This window comes from Coturnix japonica, unplaced genomic scaffold, assembly GCF_054131305.1.
Source record: "Coturnix japonica strain WE unplaced genomic scaffold, WE-NBRP24 Scf128, whole genome shotgun sequence".
In the NCBI taxonomy this organism is placed as follows: Eukaryota; Metazoa; Chordata; class Aves; order Galliformes; family Phasianidae; genus Coturnix; species Coturnix japonica.
The window spans coordinates 61,030-77,090 of record NW_028189031.1 but is presented as its reverse complement, the minus strand read 5'-3'; the positions used below and the strand labels follow the sequence as shown (position 1 = coordinate 77,090).

The following is a 16,061-nucleotide window of genomic DNA, read 5'->3' as shown; positions in this document are numbered from 1 at the left end:
TTATTACCCATAATACCCCATTCATTACCCATAATGCCCCATTATTACCCATAATGCCCCATTATTACCCATAACACCCCATTATTACCCATAACGCCCCATTATTACCCATAACGCCCCATTATTACACACAATGCCCCATTATTACCCATAATGCCCCATTATTACCCACAATGCCCCATTCATTACCCATAATCCCCCATTATTACCCATAACACCCCATTATTACCCATAACACCCCATTATTACCCATAACACCCCATTATTACCCATAACGCCCCATTATTACCCATAATGCCCCATTATTACCCACAATGCCCCATTCATTACCCACAATGCCCCATTATTACCCATAACGCCCCATTATTACCCATAACACCCCATTATTACCCATAACACCCCATTGTTACCCACAATGCCCCATAATTACCCACAATGCCTTGTTCCTTACCCATAATGCCCCTCCCCGGATGCAGCTGAGCAGGACGATGGCGGCCATGACGGTGAAGTTGGTGGCGATGCCCAACATGGCCGACGTCAGCGGGAAGTGGTACAGCACGTAGCTGGGGGGGGATAGGGGGATATGGGGGCTCTATGGGGTCTCTATGGGACCCATGGGTCTCTATGGGGCTCTATGGGGATATGGGGGTCCCTATGGGGCTCTATAGGTCTCTATTGGTCTCTGTGGGACTCTATGGGGACATAGGGGGTCTCTGTGGGTCTCTATGGGGTCCCTATGGGGCTCTATAGGTCTCTATGGGTCCCATGGGTCCCTATGGGGATCAATGGGTCTCTATGGGCCTCTATGGGGTTCTTGGGGTGCCTATGGGGCTCTATGGACCCCTATGGGTCCCTATGGGTCTCCACGGGTCTCTATGAGGTTCTATGGGGTCCCTATGGGTCTCTATGGGGTCCCCATGGGGTCCCTATAGGTCTCTATGGGGTCTCTATGGATCCCTATGGGTCTCTATGGGTCCCTATGTCTCTCTATGGGTCTCTATGGGTCCCTATGTCTCTCTATGGGTCCCTATGGGTCCCTATAGGTCTCTATGGGTCTCTATGGGTCCCTATGGGTCCCTATGTCTCTCTATGGGTCCCTATGGGTCCCTATAGGTCTCTATGGGTCTCTATGGGTCCCTATGGGTCCCTATGTCTCTCTATGGGTCCCTATGTCTCTCTATGGGTCTCTATGGGTCCCTATGTCTCTCTATGGGTCTCTATGGGTCCCTATGTCTCTCTATGGGTCCCTATGTCTCTCTATGGGTCCCTAAGGGTCCCTATGTCTCTCTATGGGTCTCTATGGGTCCCTATGTCTCTCTATGGGTCTCTATGGGTCCCTATGGGTCTCTATGGGTCCCTATGGGTCTCTATGGGTCCCTATGTGTCCCTATGGGTCCCCATCCCCCCATAACCCCGTACCGGATCCCGCTGAGCCGTGCGTGCAGCCGTAACCTGGCGCTGTAGATCTCAATGCGACGGCTGCGGATCTCCAACATGGCCGCCTCCGTCGGGGCGTACTGAGAACGGAATGTCAGCAACGGGACTGCGACCCCATAGCGCCCCATAGCGCCCCATAGAGCCCCATAGCAGCGCCCCATAGCGGACAATGGGATCGCAGTGGCCCATAGGGAATAATGGGAGCACAGCGCCCCCTATGGGACGGCAATGGAACTGCAATGCCCCATAGGGAATAATGGGGGCACAGCGCCCCCTATGGGACGGCAATGAAACTGCAATGCCCCATAGGGAATAATGGGAGCACAGCGCCCCCTATGGGACGGCAATGAAACTGCAATGCCCCATAGGGAATAATGGGAGCACAGCGCCCCCTATGGGACGGCAATGAAACTGCAATGCCCCATAGGGAATAATGGGAGCACAGCGCCCCCTATGGGACGGCAATGGAACTGCAATGCCCCATAGGGAATAATGGGAGCACAGCGCCCCCTATAGGACGGCAATGGAACTGCAATGCCCCATAGGGAATAATGGGAGCACGGCGTCCCCTATGGGACGGCAATGAAACTGCAATGCCCCATAGGGAATAATGGGAGCACAGCGCCCCCTATGGGACGGCAATGGAACTGCAATGCCCCATAGGGAATAATGGGAGCACAGCGCCCCCTATGGGACGGCAATGGAACTGCAATGCCCCATAGGGAATAATGGGAGCACAGCGCCCCCTATGGGACGGCAATGGAACTGCAATGCCCCATAGGGAATAATGGGAGCACAGCGCCCCCTATGGGACGGCAATGGAACTGCAATGCCCCATAGGGAATAATGGGAGCACAGCGCCCCATAGGGAATAATGGGAGCACAGCGCCCCCTAGTGGACGGCAATGGAACTGCAATGCCCCATAGGGAATAATGGGAGCACAGCGCCCCCTATGGGACGGCAATGGAACTGCAATGCCCCATAGGGAATAATGGGAGCACAGCGCCCCCTATGGGACGGCAATGGAACTGCAATGCCCCATAGGGAATAATGGGAGCACAGCGCCCCCTATGGGACGGCAATGGAACTGCAATGCCCCATAGGGAATAATGGGAGCACAGCGCCCCCTATGGGACGGCAATGGAACTGCAATGCCCCATAGGGAATAATGGGAGCACAGCGCTCCCTCTGGGACGGCAATGGAACTGCAATGCCCCATAGGGAATAATGGGAGCACAGCGCCCCCTATGGGACGGCAATGAAACTGCAATGCCCCATAGGGAATAATGGGAGCACAGCGCCCCCTATGGGACGGCAATGGAACTGCAATGCCCCATAGGGAATAATGGGAGCACAGCGCCCCCTATGGGACGGCAATGGAACTGCAATGCCCCATAGGGAATAATGGGAGCACAGCGCCCCCTATGGGACGGCAATGGAACTGCAATGCCCCATAGGGAATAATGGGAGCACAGCGCCCCCTATGGGACGGCAATGGAACTGCAATGCCCAATAGCGCCTCATAGTGGACAACAATGGGAGCACCCCATATTTCCCCATATACCCCCATATTCATGTCCCAATCCCCCCATATCTCCCTATATCCCCCATCTCCCTATCCCCCCCTATATCCCCCCCATATCTCCCCATATCCCCCCATATCCCCCCTATACACCCCCACATTCCCCCTATATCCCCCCATATCCCCCATATTCCCCCCATATCTCCCATATTCCCCCCATATCCCCCCATATACCCCCCCATATCTCCCATATTCCCCCCATATACCCCCTACAACCCCATATCCCCCCCATATCCCCCCATATCTCCCCTATATCCCCCCATATCTCCCCATATCCCCCCATATCTCCCCATATACCCCCCTTACAACCCCATATCCCCCCCATATCCCCCCATATCCCCCCATATAACCCCATATCCCCCCTTATCTCCCCATATCCCCCATATTTCCCCACATACACCCCATATACCCACCATATTCCCCCCATATCTCCCCATATACCCCCCTTACAACCCCATTACCCCCCATATCCCCCCATATCTCCCCATATATCCATACATCTCCCCATATCCCCCCATATCTCCCCATATCTCCCCATATACCCACCATATCCCCCCATATCCCCCATATCCCTCCATATCTCCCCATATCCTCCCATATCCCCCCATATCTCCCCATATCCCCCCATATCTCCCCATATCTCCCCAGATCCCCCCATATCTCCCCATATCCCCCCATATCTCCCCATATCCCCCCATATCCTCCCCTATATCCCCCATATATCCCCCATATCCCCCCCATACACCCCCACATTCCCCCTATATCCCACATACCCCCCCTATTCCCCCCCATATCCCCCCATATCTCCCCATATCCCCCCATATCTCCCCATATACCCCCCTTACAACCCCATATCCCTCCCATATCCTCCCATATCTCCCCATATCCCCCCATATCTCCCCATATCCCCCCTATATCCCCTCATATCTCCCCATATCCCCCCATATATCCCCCATATCTCCCCATAAACCCCCCTTTCAACCCCATATCCCCCCATATAACCCCCATATCCCCCCATATCTCCCCATATCCCCCTTTATCCCCCCCATATCCCCCCATATCTCACCGGATCCTCCCTGTACCCATCATTGAGCTCCACTTCCAGCAGCTGTTTCTGCCTCCGTGGCCCCGACCAGGAACAGCCCCGAGAGCAGCAGCGCCTCCAGGGCACGAAGCACCGCAGAGCGGTAACGCAGCATCGCCTGGGGGGGGGATATGGGGTTATGGGGGGGGTTATAGGGGATATGGGGGTCATAGGGGGGATATGGGGGGGATATGGGGTGGGTTATAGGGGATATGAGGGTTATAGGGGGGTATGGGGGGGGTTATAGGGGATATGGGGGTTATAGGGGGGTATGGGGGGGATATGGGGAGATATAGGGGATATATGGGGAAATATAGGGAGTATAGGGGGGTATGGGGGGGATATAGGGGTTATAGGGGGATATGGGGGGATATAGGGGGGATATGGGGAGCTATGAGGGGGATATGGGGAGATACAGGGGGATATAGGGGGTATATGGGGAGATATAGGGGATATAAGGGGGTATGGGGGGGATATGGGGGGATATAGGGGATATAGAGGGATATGGGGAGATATAGGGGGATATGGGGGGGATATGGAGGATATAGGGGGATATGGGGAGATATAGGGGATATAGGGGGATATGGGGGGGATATGGGGAGATATAGGGGGTATAGGGGGGTATGGGGGGGAGACATGGGGAGATAAAGGGGAAATGGGGGGTATATGGGGAGATATAGGGGGGTATGGGGGGTATATGGGGAAATACAGGAGATATAGGGGGATATGGGGGGGGATATGGGGAGATATAGGGGGATATGGGGGGTATATGGGGAAATATAGGGGGTATAGGGGGATATGGGGAGATATAGGGGGTATAGGGGGGTATAGGGGGGATATGGGGGGATATAGGGAGTATAGGGGGCTACGGGGGGGATATGGGGAGATATAGGGGATATAGGGGGATATGGGGAGATATAGGGGATATAGGGGGATATGGGGAGATATAGGGGATATAGGGTGATATGGGGGGATATAGGGGGATATGGGGGTTATAGGGGGTTATGGGGTGGGTTATAGGGGATATGGGGGGTATAGGAGGTTATGGGGGGGTATGGGGGGGGTTATAGGGGATATGGGGGTTATAGGGGGATATGGGGGGATATGGGGAGATATAGGGGGATATGGGGGGATATAGGGTGTATAGGGGGGTATGGGGGGGATATGGGGAGATATAGGGGGATATAGGGGGAATATGGGGAGATATAGGGGATATAAGGGGGTATGGGGGTTATATGGGGAGATATAGGGGGATATGGGGGGGATATGGGGAGATATAGGGGGTATAGTGGGGTATGGGGGGTATATGGAGAGATATAGGGGGTATAGGGGGGGTATGGGGTGGGGACATGGGGAGATAAAGGGGGTATAGGGATGTTATAGGGGGATATAGGGAGGTATGGGGTCAGAAGAGGGGATTATAGGGAGCATTATTACTATTATGGAGTCCCATTGTGTCCCATTGTGTCCCATTGGATCCCATTGAATCCCATTGGATCCCATTGTGTCCCATTGGATCCCATTGTGTCCCATTGAGTCCCATTGTGTCCCACTGAGTCCCATTGGATCCCATTGAGTCCCATTGGATCCCATTGAGTCCCATTGTGTCCCATTGGATCCCATTGAGTCCCATTGGATCCCATTGAGTCCCATTGTGTCCCATTGGATCCCATTGTTTCCCATTGTCTCCCATTGTGTCCCATTGGATCCCATTGAGTCCCATTGTGCCCCATTGAGTCCCATTGAGTCCCATTGAGTCCCATTGAATCCCATTGGATCCCATTGTGCCCCATTGAGTCCCATTGAGTCCCATTGTGTCCCATTGAGTCCCATTGAGTCCCATTGAGTCCCATTGGATCCCATTGTGTCCCATTGAGTCCCATTGGATCCCATTGTGTCCCATTGAGTCCCATTGTGTCCCATTGTCTCCCATTGGATCCCATTGTGTCCCATTGAGTCCCATTGGATCCCACTGTCTCCCATTGAGTCCCATTGCATCCCATTGAGTCCCATTGCATCCCATTGAGTCCCATTGCATCCCATTGAGTCCCATTGGATCCCATTGAGTCCCATTGTGTCCCATTGTCTCCCATTGGATCCCATTGTGTCCCATTGTCTCCCATTGTGTCCCATTGCATCCCATTGAGTCCCATTGAGTCCCATTGAGTCCCATTGTTTCCCATTGAGTCCCATTGAGTCCCATTGAATCCCATTGAGTCCCATTGTTTCCCATTGAGTCCCATTGTGTCCCATTGAGTCCCATTGGATCCCATTGTCTCCCATTGTCTCCCATTGAGTCCCATTGTGCCCCATTGAGTCCCATTGAGTCCCATTGAGTCCCATTGAATCCCATTGGATCCCATTGAATCCCATTGAGTCCCATTGTGTCCCATTGAGTCCCATTGTCTCCCATTGTGTCCCATTGTCTCCCATTGAGTCCCATTGAGTCCCATTGGATCCCATTGAGTCCCATTGTGTCCCATTGAGTCCCATTGTCTCCCATTGTGTCCCATTGTCTCCCATTGAGTCCCATTGTGTCCCATTGTCTCCCATTGAGTCCCATTGTGTCCCACTGAGTCCCATTGGATCCCATTGTGTCCCATTGTCTCCCATTGTGTCCCATTGCATCCCATTGAGTCCCATTGAGTCCCATTGAGTTCCATTGTGTCTCATTGAGTCTCATTGAGTCCCATTGGATCCCACTGTCTCCCATTGGATCCCATTGGATCCCATTGAGTGAGTCCCATTGGATCCCATTGTGTCCCATTGAGTCCCATTGGATCCCATTGAGTCCCATTGAGTCCCATTGAGTCCCATTGTGTCCCATTGAGTCCCATTGCATCCCATTGTGTCCCATTGAGTCCCATTGCATCCCATTGTGTCCCATTGTGTCCCATTGCATCCCATTGAGTCCCATTGGATCCCATTGAGTCCCATTGGATCCCATTGAGTCCCATTGAGTCCCATTGTGCCCCATTGAGTCCCATTGTGTCCCATTGAGTCCCATTGGATCCCATTGTGTCCCATTGTCTCCCATTGTGTCCCATTGCATCCCATTGAGTCCCATTGAGTCCCATTGAGTTCCATTGTGTCTCATTGAGTCTCATTGAGTCCCATTGGATCCCACTGTCTCCCATTGGATCCCATTGGATCCCATTGAGTGAGTCCCATTGGATCCCATTGTGTTCCATATGGCCCTATATGCCATTCTATAGGATATCCCCATATACTCACTGTCCTGGCCCCATGTTCTCTGTCTCCCTTTGTTGTTCTCCACGTGACCCCGATGAGGAACATCCCCGTGTTCCTGTTTGTTGGTGATTCCGGCAGCTCCAGATCCAGAGCCACGCGGTACAGCTGGCCCGGGGACAGCGCCTGCAACGGGTTATAGGGCCAGCAGGCCCCATAGCAACCCCATAACCCCATAGCCCACCCTATAGCCACCCCATAACCCCATTACCCCATAGCCACCCCATAACCCCATAGCCCACCCCATAGCCACCCCATAACCCCATAGCCCACCCTATAGCCCACCCCATAACCCCATAGCCCACCCCATAGCCACCCCATAACCCCACAGCTACCCCATAGCCCACCCCATAACCCCATAGCCCACCCTATAGCCACCCCATAACCCACCCAATAATCCCATAGCCGCCCCATAACCCCATTACCCCATAACCCCATTACCCCATAACCCACCCCATAACCCCATAAACCACCCCATAACCCACAGCCACCCCATAACCCACCCCATAACCCCATTACCCCATAGCCACCCCATAACACACCCCATAACCCCATTACTCCATAACCCACCCCATTACCCCATAACCAACCCCATAACCCACCCCTCTCCTACCCCATTACCCCATAACACACCCCATAACCCACCCCATAACCCCATTACCCCATAGCCACCCCATAACCCACCCCATAACCCCACCCCTGTGCCCCACAGCCCCCCCATAACCCCACCCCATAACCCACCCCACTCCCCTGTGCCCCACAGCCACCCCATAACCCCACCCCATAACCCCACCCCATAACCCACCCCACACCCCTGTGCCCCACAGCCCCCCCATAACCCCACCCCATAACCCCACCCCATAACCCACCCCACACCCCTGTGCCCCACAGCCCCCCCATACCCCCACCCCATAACCCACCCCATTACCCCATAGCCACCCCATAGCGACCCCATAGCCCTCCCTTACCCGCTGCCGCTCGGGCCCCATCAGGCTGACGTTGGCGGTGGGGAAGGAGCAGAGCTCAGCCCCACGTGGGGAGCAGTCGGTGCTGGGGGGGGGGACACACTTATGGGGCTGCCCCATAGAGAACCCCAGAACCCCCTTATACCCCCCATAACAGCCCCATAGACCCCATATCCCCCCCATAACTGCCCCATAACCTCCCTATGGCCTCAGATCCTCCCACCCATCCCATAACAGCCCCATAGACCCCATAAACCCCCATATCCCCCCATCCAATCCATAACTGCCGCATAGTCCCCCATAACAGCCCCCCCACCCCATAACTTCCCCATATCCCCCCCCAACCCTCCATAACCCCCCCATAACTGCCCCCCTACCCCATAACTGCCCCACATCCCCCCCATAACTGCCCCATATCCCCCCATAACTGCCCCATATCCCCCCATAACAGCCTCCCCACCCCATAACTTCCCCATATCCCCCCCATAACTGCCCCATAGCACCCCATAACTGCCCCATATCCCCCCATAACAGCCTCCCCACCCCATATCTGCCCCATATCCCCCCCATAACTGCCCCATAGCACCCCATAACTGCCCCATAACTGCCCCATATCCCAAACCCGGAAGTAATTTCCCACTTACCGGAACCGGAAATGAACGGGAGCCACTAATCCCGTAGCCGGGACGGTGAGGAAATAGAAAACCCCATAAGCGAAGGCTGCGGCCCATAACAACAGAACGGAACCGGCACCAAAAAGAGCCAAACGGATCGAACAGCGACGGAACCACAACAGGACAACGCGAGGCCATGGGGGGTCCAATGGGAGCATCGGGGGGGAGGAAACGGGCCTGGAAGAGATGAAACGGGAAGTGGAAGTGGGGAAAGTGAAAGTGAAAGTGGGGAAACAGGAAGTGGAATGGTGAAACAGGAAGTGGAAGTGGTGAAACAGGAAGTACGGGGACAGGAAGTGGGGAGAGCGGAAGTGGTGAAACAGGAAGTAGAATGGCAAAACAGGAAGTGGAAGTGGGGAAACTGAAAGTGAAAGTGGGGAGACAGGAAGTGGAATGGTGAAACAGGAAGTGGAAGTGGTGAAACAGGAAGTAGGGAAACAGGAAGTGGTGAAACAGGAAGTGGTGAAACAGGAAGTGGAAGTGGTGAAACAGGAAGTAGAAGTGGGGAAAGTGAAAGTGAAAGTGGGAAAACAGGAAGTGGGGGGACAGGAAGTGGTGAAACAGGAAGTAGGGGGACAGGAAGTGGTGAGAAAGGAAGTGGAATGGTGAAACAGGAAGTGGAAGTGGGGAAACAGGAAGTGGAAGTGGGGAAACAGGAAGTGGAAGTGGTGAAACAGGAAGTAGAAGTGGTGAAACAGGAAGTGAAAGTGGGGAAACAGGAAGTGAAAGTGGGGAAACAGGAAGTGAAAGTGGGGAAACAGGAAGTGGAATGGTGAAACAGGAAGTGGAAGTGGTGAAACAGGAAGTGGAAGTGGTGAAACAGGAAGTGGAAGTGGGGAAAGTGAAAGTGGGGAAACAGGAAGTGGAAGTGGTGAAAAAGGAAGTAGAATGGCGAAACAGGAAGTGGAAGTGGGGAAACTGAAAGTGAAAGTGGTGAGACAGGAAGTAGGGGGACAGGAAATGGTGAAACAGGAAGTGGAAGTGGTGAAACAGGAAGTGGAAGTGGTGAAACAGGAAGTGGAAGTGGGGAAAGTGAAAGTGAAAGTGGGAAAACAGGAAGTGGGGGGACAGGAAGTGGTGAAACAGGAAGTGGAAGTGGTGAAACAGGAAGTAGGGAAGCAAAAAGTGGTGAAACAGGAAGTGGTGAGATCGGAAGTAGGGAAACAGGAAGTGGTGAAACAGGAAGTGGAAGTGGTGAAACAGGAAGTGGTAGGCCCCAAGCCGGAAGTGGTGGGACAGGAAGGACCCCAAACCCCCAAATCTGACCCAAATTTGGACCCTAAAAACCCCAAATCTGACCCCAAAAAACCCAAATCTACCCCAAATTGAACCCTAAAACCCCCAATCTAGACCCAAAAAGCCCCAAATCTGCCCCAAAAAACCCAGAAGTCCCAAATCTGCCCCAAAATGGACCTAAAAAACCCAAAATTGCCCCCAAAACCCCAAAATCTGACCCAAAAAACCCCAAATCTGACCTAAATTTGTGACCAAAAAGACCCAAAAAATCCCAATTTTGCCCCAAATTGGACCCCAAAAACCCCAAATACACCCTAAATTTTCCCCCAAAACCCCAAATCTGCCCCAATTTGACCCAAAAATCCCAAATCTAGACCCGAAAACCCCCAAATCTGCCCCATATTGTCCCAAAACCCCAAAATCTGACCCAAAAAACCCAAAATCTGCCCCAACTTTCCCCCCAAAACCCCAAATCTGACCCAAAAAGACCCAAATAACCCCAAATCTGTCCCTAAAACCCCAAATCTGCCCCAAATTGGCCTCAAAAAAGCCCGAAATCCGCCCCAAATTTGCCCTAAAACCCCTAAATCCGCCCCAAATCCGCTGCCAAAAACATCAATTTTCACCCAAAAAACCCCAAATCTCACCCAAGTTGGACCCAAAAAACCCATTTTGACCCCCAAACCCCCAAATCTACCCCAAATTGGACCCAAAAAACCCCATTTTGACCCCCAAACCCCCAAATCTACCCCAAATTAAAGCCAAAAACCCCCAAATCTGCCCCAAATTTGCCCTAAAACCCCAAATTTACCCCAAACCAGCTGCCAAAAACATCAATTTTCACCCCAAAACCCCCAAATCTGACCCAAAAAACCCCAAATCTGCCCCAGATTTGCCCCTAAGACCCCTCAATCTGCCCCAAATCCGCCGTCAAATACATCAATTTTCACCCCAAAAAACCCCAAATCTGACCCAAAAAAACCCATTTTCACCCCCCAAAACCCCCAAATCTCCCCCAAATTGGACCCAAAAACCCCCAAATCTGCCCCAAAAAGCCCCAAAAAAGCCCCAAATTACCCCAAAAAAGCCCCAAATCTGCCCCAAATTTGCCCTAAAACCCCCAAATCCGCCCCAAACCCGCTGCCAAAAACATCAATTTTCACCCCAAAAACCCCAAATCTGGCCCAAAAAAACCCATTTTCACCCCCCAAAACCCCCAAATCTACCCCAAATTGGACCCAAAAACCCCCAAATCTGACCCAAAAAGCCCAAAAAAGCCCCAAATTACCCCAAAAAAGCCCCAAATCTGCCCCAAATTTGCCCTAAAACCCCTCAATCTGCCCCAAACCCGCTGCCAAAAACAACCATTTTCACCCCAAAAAACCCCAAATCTGACCCAAATTGGACCCAAAAATCCCCATTTTGACCCCCAAACCCCCAAATCTACCCCAAATTAAAGCCAAAAACCCCCAAATCTGCCCCAAATTTGCCCTAAAACCCCAAATTTACCCCAAACCAGCTGCCAAAAACATCAATATTCACCCCAAAACCCCCAAATCTGACCCAAAAAACCCCAAATCTGCCCCAGATTTGCCCCTAAAACCCCTCAATCTGCCCCAAATCCGCCGTCAAATACATCAATTTTCACCCCAAAAAACCCCAAATCTGACCCAAAAAACCCCATTTTCACCCCCCAAAACCCCCAAATCTACCCCAAATTGGACCCAAAAACCCCCAAATCTGACCCAAAAAGCCACCAAAAAGCCCCAAATTACCCCAAAAAAGCCCCAAATCTGCCCCAAATTTGCCCTAAAACCCCTAAATCTGCCCCAAACCCGCTGCCAAAAACAACCATTTTCACCCAAAAAACCCCAAATCTGACCCAAAAAAACCCATTTTGACCCCCCAAAACCCCCAAATCTACCCCAAATTGGACCCAAAAAACCCCAAATCTGACCCAAAAAGCCCCAAAAAAGCCCCAAATTACCCCAAAAAAGCCCCAAATCTGCCCCAAATTTGCCCTAAAACCCCTAAATCTGCCCCAAATCCGCTGCCAAAAACATCAATTTTCACCCAAAAAACCCCAAATCTCACCCAAGTTGGACCCAAAAAACCCCATTTTGACCCCCAAACCCCCAAATCTACCCCAAATTAAAGCCAAAAACCCCCAAATCTGCCCCAAATTTGCCCTAAAACCCCAAATTTACCCCAAACCCGCTGCCAAAAACATCAATTTTCACCCTAAAAACACCAAATCTCACCCAAGTTGGACCCAAAAAACCCCAAATCTGACCCAAAAAGCCCCAAATCTGACACCAAAACCCCAAATCTGCCCCAAATTTGCCCTAAAACCCCCAAATCCGCCCCAAATCCGCTGCCAAAAACATCAATTTTCACCCCAAAAACCCCAAATCTGACCCAAAAAAACCCATTTTGACCCCCCAAAACCCCCAAATCTACCCCAAATTGGACCCAAAAAACCCCAAATCTGACCCAAAAAGCCCCAAAAAAGCCCCAAATTACCCCAAAAAAGCCCTAAATCTGCCCCAAATTTGCCCTAAAACCCCTAAATCCGCCCCAAATCCGCTGCCAAAAACATCAATTTCCACCCTAAAAACCCCAAATCTGACCCAAGTTGGACCCAAAAAACCCCATTTTGACCCCCAAACCCCCAAATCTACCCCAAATTAAAGCCAAAAACCCCCAAATCTGCCCCAAATTTGCCCTAAAACCCCAAATTTACCCTAAACCCGCTGCCAAAAACATCAATTTTCACCCCAAAACCCCCAAATCTGACCCAAAAAACCCCAAATCTGCCCCAGATTTGCCCTAAAACCCCAAAATCTGCCCCAAATCCGCCGTCAAATACATCAATTTTCACCCCAAAAAATCCCAAATCTGACCCAAAAAAACCCATTTTCACCCCCCAAAACCCCCAAATCTACCCCAAATTGGACCCAAAAACCCCCAAATCTGACCCAAAAAGCCCCAAAAAAGCCCCAAATTACCCCAAAAAAGCCCCAAATCTGCCCCAAATTTGCCCTAAAACCCCTAAATCTGCCCCAAACCCGCTGCCAAAAACAACAATTTTCACCCTAAAAACCCCAAATCTCACCCAAGTTGGACCCAAAAAACCCCAAATCTGACCCAAAAAGCCCCAAATCTGACCCCAAAACCCCAAATCTGCCCCAAATTTGCCCTAAAACCCCAAATTTACCCCAAACCCGCTGCCAAAAACATCAATTTTCACCCCAAAAACCCCAAATCTGACCCAAAAAAACCCATTTTCACCCCCCAAAACCCCCAAATCTACCCCAAATTGGACCCAAAAACCCCCAAATCTGACCCAAAAAGCCCCAAATAAGCCCCAAATTACCCCAAAAAAGCCCCAAATCTGCCCCAAATTTGCCCTAAAACCCCTAAATCTGCCCCAAACCCGCTGCCAAAAACAACCATTTTCACCCTAAAAACCCCAAATCTCACCCAAGTTGGACCCAAAAAGCCCCAAATCTGACACCAAAACCCCAAATCTGCCCCAAATTTGCCCTAAAACCCCTAAATCTGCCCCAAATCCGCTGCCAAAAACATCAATTTTCACCCCAAAAACCCCAAATCTGACCCAAAAAAACCCATTTTGACCCCCCAAAACCCCCAAATCTACCCCAAATTGGACCCAAAAACCCCCAAATCTGACCCAAAAAGCCCCAAAAAAGCCCCAAATTACCCCAAAAAAGCCCCAAATCTGCCCCAAATTTGCCCTAAAACCCCTAAATCTGCCCCAAACCCGCTGCCAAAAACAACCATTTTCACCCTAAAAACCCCAAATCTCACCCAAGTTGGACCCAAAAAACCCCAAATCTGACCCAAAAAGCCCCAAATCTGACACCAAAACCCCAAATCTGCCCCAAATTTGCCCTAAAACCCCTAAATCCGCCCCAAATCCGCTGCCAAAAACATCGATTTTCACCCCAAAAAACCCCAAATCTGACCCAAAAAAACCCATTTTGACCCCCCAAAACCCCCAAATCTACCCCAAATTGGACCCAAAAACCCCCAAATCTGACCCAAAAAGCCCCAAAAAAGCCCCAAATTACCCCAAAAAAGCCCTAAATCCGCCCCAAATTGGACCCAAAAACCCCTAAATCCGCTGCCAAAAACATCAATTTTCACCCCAAAACCACCAAATCTGACCCAAATTGGACCCAAAAAAACCCCATTTTGACCCCAAAACCCCAAATCTGCCCCAGATTTGCCCCTAAAACCCCTCAATCTGCCCCAAATCCGCCGTCAAATACATCAATTTTCACCCCAAAAAAACCCAAATCTGACCCAAAAAAACCCATTTTGACCCCCCAAAACCCCCAAATCTACCCCAAATTGGACCCCAAAACCCCCAAATCTGACCCAAAAAGCCCCAAAAAAGCCCCACATTACCCCAAAAAAGCCCCAAATCTGCCCCAAATTTGCCCTAAAACCCCTAAATCTGCCCCAAACCCGCTGCCAAAAACATCAATTTTCACCCCAAAAACCCCAAATCTGACCCAAAAAAACCCATTTTGACCCCCCAAAACCCCCAAATCTACCCCAAATTGGACCCAAAAACCCCCAAATCTGACCCAAAAAGCCCCCAAAAAGCCCCAAATTACCCCAAAAAAGCCCCAAATCTGCCCCAAATTTGCCCTAAAACCCCTAAATCTGCCCCAAACCCGCTGCCAAAAACAACCATTTTCACCCTAAAAACCCCAAATCTCACCCAAGTTGGACCCAAAAAACCCCAAATCTGACCCAAAAAGCCCCAAATCTGACACCAAAACCCCAAATCTGCCCCAAATTTGCCCTAAAACCCCAAAATCCGCCCCAAATCCGCTGCCAAAAACATCAATTTTCACCCCAAAAACCCCAAATCTGACCCAAAAAAGCCCATTTGGACCCCCCAAAACCCCCAAATCTACCCCAAATTGGACCCAAAAACCCCAAATCTGACCCAAAAAGCCCCAAAAAAGCCCCAAATTACCCCAAAAAAGCCCCAAATCTGCCCCAAATTTGCCCTAAAACCCCTAAATCTGCCCCAAACCCGCTGCCAAAAACATCAATTTTCACCCTAAAAACCCCAAATCTGACCCAAGTTGGACCCAAAAAACCCCCAACTTTACGCTCATCTCCCGCCCCCAAAATCCATCATTTTGACCCCAAACCAACACCCCCAAAATCGTCATTTTCTCCTCTTTCTCCCCGATCCCAAAAATACCCCCAAAATTGCCCAAAATCGGTTAAATTCACCCCAAAAACGACCCCCCCCCCCCCATCACCTCGCTCTGCCGGCTTCCTCCTCCTCGGGTCCTTTAGCCCCGCCCCTTCCGGTTTTAACCCCGCCTTTTCCGCCCAGCGCTGACGCCACTTCCGCCATCTTTATACATCCACTTCCGCCCTTACACGCAGGACTTTTTTGGGTCAGATTTGGGGTTTTTTGGTGTCAAATTGGGGCAAATTTGAGGCTTTTGGGGCCAAATTGGGGCAGATTTGGAATTTTTCGGGTCAAATTGTCGTTTTTTGGGTCCAATTTTGGGGCTTTTTGGGTCCAGATTTGGGTTTTTTGGGGTCCACCTCTTTTCCCCCTCTACTTCCGCCTCAAGCCCCGCCCCTTTCCACTCACCACCAACCAACTTCCGCCCTTAACCCCCCCACTTCCTGTCTTCACCAACTTCCGCCCTTAACCCCGCCCCTTCAACCAACTTCCGCCCTTTAAGCTCCGCCATCTTTATGCCTTCATCAACTTCCGCCCTTTACTCCGCCCCTTCCGGTCCAGTGCCGCATGAAGCCCCGCCCACTGCGG

The 16,061-nt window shown here is 51.4% G+C and overlaps 2 protein-coding genes across 2 annotated transcripts in view; both read right to left on the bottom strand.

Moving 5' to 3' along the window:
• The window catches only part of SART1 (spliceosome associated factor 1, recruiter of U4/U6.U5 tri-snRNP), a 32,869-nt gene extending 32,676 nt beyond the window's left edge, over nt 1-193 (bottom strand). Inside the window, 1 exon segment of the mRNA XM_085535504.1 lies at nt 190-193. Coding sequence (XP_085391630.1) covers nt 190-193 — 4 coding nt within the window.
• A 198-nt stretch (nt 194-391) lies between these two features.
• Nucleotides 392-15,710, bottom strand: BSCL2 (BSCL2 lipid droplet biogenesis associated, seipin). The gene is given in 8 exon segments (XM_085535493.1): nt 392-563; nt 1,420-1,517; nt 4,087-4,137; nt 4,139-4,222; nt 7,339-7,479; nt 8,322-8,403; nt 8,963-9,169; nt 15,538-15,710. Coding segments are annotated over 8 exon segments (918 nt in total). The 5' UTR covers nt 15,636-15,710; the 3' UTR covers nt 392-406.
• Nucleotides 15,711-16,061: the final 351 nt, after the last annotated feature.